At 39.1% G+C, this 7,175-nt stretch overlaps 1 protein-coding gene across 1 annotated transcript; it reads left to right on the top strand.

Moving 5' to 3' along the window:
• The first annotated feature begins 981 nt into the window (after window positions 1–981).
• Window positions 982–4,005, top strand: LOC140856735 (receptor-like protein EIX2). Its single transcript, XM_073255044.1, has one exon. The coding sequence runs from the start codon at window positions 1,814–1,816 to the stop codon at window positions 3,737–3,739; it is 1,926 nt and encodes a 641-aa protein (XP_073111145.1). The 5' UTR covers window positions 982–1,813; the 3' UTR covers window positions 3,740–4,005.
• The last annotated feature ends 3,170 nt before the right edge of the window (window positions 4,006–7,175 follow it).

A 7,175-nucleotide genomic window follows, 5' to 3' on the forward strand; every position in this document is an offset into this window, starting at 1 on the left:
TTTTATCAAGTATGGATTATCATCACTCAAAAATTTAACAAATATCAACTCCTATAGTATTTATTTTACCTTCTCTCTCCGAAAAATAAACATGGGGCTCATCAATTTTTTTTACTATTTCACTTTCATTTTTCATATTAAATATGATAATCTGAGATGGAATTTATTTTTTTATGCCAGATTATCCCCAACCAAAAATATCCCACGGACTTTTGACTGCTAACAAGTCACATGTGGTGTGGAAGGAAGCTCGACCTTATGAAATTATCAAAGTTAATTATCAAAGTTAACGTAACGTTATGAAATTCAATATAGAACTAAACTTCATCCATAATGCTTTTGTACATATTGAAATCAAATTTAAAGCTTAAATTCAAATTCAAATTCAAATTTTAAATATTACTTGAGGTGTGGCAGAGAACATACTACCGCCCATGCACATATATACTATGCATGCCACAAACATGATACGATCGACCAAGTCGAGCCGAGTGCATGTAGGTGTGTGTAGCTGCCAGCCCACCATCTTTAAAGTCCAACTTAGATTTGAAAGAACAAGCCATGTATAAATGCAAGAGCACTCGCATTTATAATTAATATATGTGTGGTGTGGTGTGGAAGGAAGCTCGACCTTACATTCCAAGATGGAATATTCAGAGACCAATTCATTGGTTGGTCATGGACAGCAATGGAAGATGCTTTCTGTCCTGCTAATAATTAATATAAAGAGATCATTCTACTTCATCTCACAGCAACTAATAAATTCATGGATCTTAAAAGAACCCAACTTCTACTTTTGTTCTTTGCTTTTCTGTGTGCTGATCAAGTGAGGAAACTCAATGGAATTTCGATCCCGAGCTGCATACCCATCGAAAGGAATGCTCTTCTTGCCTTCAAAGAAGGCCTCAAAGATCCCTCCAACAGGCCATCTTCTTGGGTGGGAGACGACTGCTGCACATGGGAAGGTGTGGCTTCTCGTACCAGCCATGTTGTCAAGCTAGACCTCCGCAACCCATCATGCTTCGAATACTATCCTCCAAACAACACGTGGTGCTTGGGAGGTGAGTTGAGGCCTTCCTTACTTGGGCTGAAACAACTGAATTATCTTGATCTGAGCATTAACAACTTTGGAGGAATTCGTATCCCAGAATTCATGGGCTCATTCCGTCAGCTCAAATATCTTAACCTCTCCTCGGCTTATATGGGTGGATTGATCCCGCATCAGCTTGGGAATCTATCGAGCCTCCAATATCTTGATCTCAGTTATAACTATTATGATGACAATCCACCTGGATTTCTCATCATTGATAATGCCATTTGGATTTCTCGACTTTCTTCTCTGCGATATCTCAATATGTCGGATGTGAAATTCAGAGAAGGTGCTCATTGGCTGCAAGCACTAAACATGCTCCCTTCTGTTATTGAGGTACACTTATCTGATTGTGGCATCAACACCACTTCGCTCTCTCTTCCACATGTGAATTTTACTTCACTTTCTGTTCTTGATCTTTCTTTTAATTCCATTAATTCGACAATACCTGGTTGGTTGTTCAACAAAAGTAGCCTCGAGTACCTTGATCTCAGTTACAATTTTATTTGGGGGATCATTCCGTCTGCAATTGAGAATCTAGCTTCGCTCAAGGCCCTTGATCTATCTGGTAATCATTTTCTTGAAGGCAAAATTCTGATCGTGCTTGAGGGTCTATGTAAGCTGTAGTATTTAGGATTGTTAGACATTAATATCAGCAAAAATTTGCATGAACTTGATAAAGTGTTTACTGGATGCATCAAAAATAGTTTAGAAACTCTATACATGAGAAACACTCAGCTTGGCGGTTATTTGCCAGATTGGTTGGGAGACTTCAGAAAGCTCAAATATCTCGATTTGAGTGGCAACTCAATTTCTGGTCCTACTCCTGCATCACTTGGAAGACTTATAGAGTTAGTTGGTTTATACCTTAGACAGAACTTTTTGAAGGGTGTCATGTCTGAAGAGCAGTTTGCCAATTTCACCAAACTGAAATATCTAGATTTATCACAAAATCAATTAATTTTGAATCTGACGTCTGATTGGATTCCCTGCTTTCATCTTTCAGAATTATATATTGGTTCATGCAAGCTGGGACCACGATTCCCAGTATGGCTCCGAATGCAAAAAAACATTACCTATCTAGACATGTCTAGCACAGGAATTTCAGACACTATACCGGATTGGTTTTGGAGGTCATTTTTTCAGATATCCGACTTAGATATCTCCAGCAATGGAATCACCGGCAGTGTACCCAATCTTCCAGACTTCATCAACCTTTATTATTTTAATTTGAGTTGTAACCACTTTGAGGGACCTTTGCCAAATTTTAATTCTTCAATATTGTCCCTACTAGACCCATCAAACAATTCATTTTCAGGAGCGGTTCATCTTGACATTGGCAAAAGTATGCCTAATTTGGAATACCTCTCTCTTTCCACAAATAATTTAAGTGGTGAAATTCCCTTGTCTCTTTGTCATCTTCGATATGGTGCTTTTGATCTTTCAAAAAATCTATTGTCAGGTGAGCTCCCTGATTGCTGGAACCACTCTTCGCTTATCATTGTTATGGATTTTTCAAGCAATAGTCTATCCGGAAGTATTCCTCCATCAATCTGTTCATTACCTTTTCTCGAATCATTGCATTTGAGTAATAATAATCTTTCAGGAGAACTCCCTTTATCCTTAAAGAGTTGTGCGAGATTAAATACTCTTGATCTTGGACAGAATGGATTCATTGGTACAATACCTACTTGGATAGAAGAAAGTTTGTTGTCTTTGAAGATCCTTCGCTTACGATCAAACAAGCTTGTTGGAAATATTCCTCCTAATCTATCAAGACTAAGGGCTCTTCAAATCTTGGATTTGGCCAGTAACAATTTATCAGGAACCATCCCTTTTAGCTTTGGAAACTTTACTGCCATGAAACTGTCGGGGGAGATGAATAGAACCATTTTAAAAAATTATACTCATTACAATGAAAACGTGCAAGTGACCATAAAAGGAATATACATTGAGTATGCCATATTGCTTCCACTTGTGATCGTTATGGACCTTTCAAATAATAACTTATCTGGAATGATACCAGAAGAGCTGACCAGCCTTTTTCGACTCGTGAGCTTAAATTTGTCTGAAAATCATTTGACAGGAGAGATCACAAAAAAGATTGGTGCATTGCAACAATTGGAGTCATTTGATTTGTCAAGAAACAATCTTTTCGGTGGAATTCCTTCAAGCATGATTGGTCTAACTTTTTTGAGTTACTTGAATTTGTCATATAACAACCTATCAGGAAGAGTTCCAATAGGTAATCAGCTTCAAACCTTCGTGGACCCATCTATCTATATTGGTAATCCTGATCTTTGTGGGTTCCCATTAAGTCAAAAGTGTAAAGATGACAAGACAAACCAAGGTCTAAATACAGTTGGAGAGGATGAACAAAATGATAACTCCATGAACGAAGAAGGGTCTGAAATGAAGCAGTTGTATATGAGCATGGGGCCAGGATTCACAGTAGGTTTCTGGTTTGTCTTTGGCCCACTATTATTCAATAGAAAATGGAGAGAAGCCTATTTTCAACATATAGATCAAGTATTCAATGTAGTTTACATGGCCCTGGCAACAATTTTCACCAAGTTTAAAGTATGCAACATTACAACATCACAGTTTGTGACCTTGAATTGTATTTGTAATTTTTTTCCTTTTTTTTAGAAGTGATTGTAGAAATATTCAGAATGGTTTATCTATACTCAAGCTCTACTTTTACACATGGAAACTGCACCTGTACTACTCTAATAAAATAATTATGTTCAAACTAATTCACTTAATTTATCAAGAGAGAATTGCTAATTAGTTTGAAGGTCAGTCATATATCATGCTTAAATTATTTGAGCTAGAGGACGAAGCTCATGTGAATGAGCTAAGCAGATAGGCCTGAACTTATGTGAATTTTAAATGCATTTGAGCTCAGAAGATTGCAGTCATAGGTGCAGGAGATATGCATAATTTGTTTATTCAGCAAATTAAGGAATTAGAACTTTGGTTATTCTTGATATGCTATAAAGTTGGCTCTATCTCAAAGCTTTGCTCGATCTATGAGCCCACAAGCTTGTCATCTTTTACACTACTTGAGTTTTCTTTATTCTTTGTCATTATTGTATAATAAATCAAATGGTATAAAATTATCCCGTTGAGATGTTTGGGAAGAACATTTTGAGGTTAAACAAGTATGGTGGTTTTCGGGATCAATATTCTGACTATGAATTTACTGATTAAGAATAAAATTTGGTGTTAATGCAACCTTGAAAAATTGTAGCCAATTAACATGCAAAAAGAGAGACAACTTGACATTCACGGTAGCATGGGAGAAGCTGATCGAATGTCTCTGCCAGTGGTTGTCCAGCAGTTTCAATACCACAACAAAGCAGGTAGATTTGCCTCCTTTTTCTGTCAAGATAAGAAAATGTGAGAGGCTCAATTAGAACTAACTTTTGATTTGTTGAGAATCCATGTATGAAAAAATGATTCCACAATGGACAGTAAAAACTAGTAGAAGGGGTTAATATCTTAGTTGGCTAAAAATTCAACAGCTTTTGGGTCAACTAGGGTTCTACCAGTTAAGTCCATTCTCTTGGGCAATTTTATCCCCATCAACCCCCAAGCTCGTTCATGAAAATATGCTAGAAAAAAAAAAGAAATTTTCCTACCCTTATTAAGGGAGCGTTTGGCAATTCTTAAGCAGCTAATATCTGTACAGAGCCTGCTTCATTATTTTGGGCCAAGATAATGGCCCCACGTAATGATTTTGTCATCTTTCCTGATAGATTGTAGAGAAATAATCTTGTAACGGTGCATCTCCAAAATTCTGGAAAGAAATTTAGCACTTCGTGGGGTCTTTGCCAGCTGAAGCACAAAACATCATCTCAATTTTTCAGCACTTCACAACTGCAGGGGTTGTGAAACAATGTTAACAAAAATTGCATGCTATGAAAAAGGAGAAATAAAAGAGTGGAAGTTGGGCTGAGTCTTATTTATTTATATGGTAGAGCTTCACAAGGACAATGCTCATGATGGATTTAGTCCTGTGCTCAAATTTCTGTGCTTGTGTCCAGAAAATAGCATTATCCGAGACCTGCACTAGACCAAGCATTGGCTTTCTCCATTTTTTTAGAAAAGATAAAGCACATCAATTATTTGGCTAATTATATTTGTTTGCGTAAAGTTGCTTGTTTGACAAATATAGTTGTATTGAGATTGCCTGTTTTGATATCAAAAAATGACGGACGGGAAATGATGCTAAGTTAAATTTTTTTTAAAAAAAAATGTAGAGGAAAGACGTATACTTGTGTTTAGATTGCTCGTTTTAATCTGATATTTGATTAAATTTATTGGGTTGGGTTCTGCGTACTATTGTGTTGTTCAAATCAGATATGTCATAGTAGGTTCTGTTACCTCTTTTTATGGCTTAGATCTAACACAGGGTGTCATCCACTTTAAAAATATAATTTGCAACGGAACAAGGCCATTTTGCACATTGAAGTCTTGACACAATCCTGTTTTTATATGTAAGTTGTTGTCGCAAAACAACAGGTCAGTGCGGTTGAGGTCCATCTCTTACCGACCTAAGATCCAGTGATGAACTAAAGCACCTTTGTCTCAGAGACCTAAAAGAAAATCCACAATCATCGGAGATTTTCTGACGAAGGACCTCGATGCTTAAATTAGTCGGAGCTTGAAAATAATAAAAAATAAGAAAGAAAGAGAGGAAGGCTTCTTTTCTTTAGAGAGAATATTTATCCAAGGGTTCTCTTTCTTCCCCTTTATATAGAGGTGGAGTAGTTGACTTTTACTATTAAATCCAGTAAGGGAACTGAAGAATCTGCACCCACTTAACTGAAGATTGTGGACATCTATTGCATGCACTAAAGATAGGTGCATGATGATGGGCGTCAATTATGCGCATCATCTACAGGCATTACACACGATAATCTAGCCCACATATGTATAGTTGAAGGAAACTATCCAGAAATTTTGGTGAGATGCTGAGGTGGGACCTCGGTGAAATCCGAGGTCAGTCGAATGTGTTTTCACCAAGGTCAATCAAATGTGTTTTTATCAAGGTCAGTTAAATGTGTCTAGGATCATCCATCTCAAGGTCCATCTCAAGGTCGGTTTACACCCAATGTCAAGAGGCTGGTTTGATAGAAGAACTATCTAATCATTTAGAGTTTTCCATGCATGGGCTGCTAACTAGGGTCTCTAATGTCCGTAAAAGCTTTCTCGATTTTAGCAACTCCTCCTATTCTTCTTTAGCAACCTAATGTTGAGCTCCTTAGCTGCTTGTGGAATAAGTATGTAGAAGTTGCGAGACACCTCTCATCCATTGGCCGAGCCAGGCTAGGTGAGAAAATGTTTCGCTCCTCCAACATAGGTAGAACTTGGGACGATCTTTAAGCATGCTTTTCTTTTTTCTTGGCTTCACAATGGAGCTAACATTACCCATCAATTTGCATAATGTTTGGTTTAATTTTATTTCTGGTTTGGTCCGCAACACCATCCAAGGTATGCAACCGCCTGCCAAGTGTCTTTGTATGCTCAAGGAAACTACAGCTTTGTTGCGGCCAATCGCCTCGTCGCCCGATCGCCGGGAAGCGTGCACCTGCAAAAGGAAGTCCGCACTGACCGGAGGCGGCTCCGGCGGGGACCCTCCGACGGTCAAGTCAGAGAGGTGACTGGGCAACAGTGAAATGCAGACAGAGAGCTCTGAGAAAGAGAGAGGGAGAGAGAGAGAGGAGCGAGCCTGCGTATGTGGGAGAGACGGGCGGATCGACCCCTTGCACTGTTGCCCTCCCCGGTATATATAGTGGAGCACGGTATGGCGCCATCATTAATGGCACGGACAAGTGAGGAACTGTCAACTCACTATAGACTGTCAGAGCCACCGTGAAAATGTCATGTCGCCGTGTAGCCGTCTAATCGCCAGGGTTGACCCGGCCCCGGGCGGGACAATGCCCCTAGGTAATTGTGCCGCATGTCCGTGTCAGGGCTGACAACGTCTGACGACCGTACGGTGGTTGGTGGAGTCGGCCGACCCCAGGTCGGTGGCCAGCAGAGTGGCGTCGGACTCCTCCGTCGGTCGGCGAGCTTC

Source organism: Elaeis guineensis, chromosome 1, assembly GCF_000442705.2.
Source record: "Elaeis guineensis isolate ETL-2024a chromosome 1, EG11, whole genome shotgun sequence".
Lineage (NCBI taxonomy): Eukaryota > Viridiplantae > Streptophyta > Magnoliopsida > Arecales > Arecaceae > Elaeis > Elaeis guineensis.

What these genes read in the sequence shown, in the direction of transcription:
- LOC140856735 (XM_073255044.1), top strand. Translation starts at nt 1,814, where the DNA reads ATGAGAAACACTCAGCTTGGCGGTTATTTGCCAGATTGGTTGGGAGAC.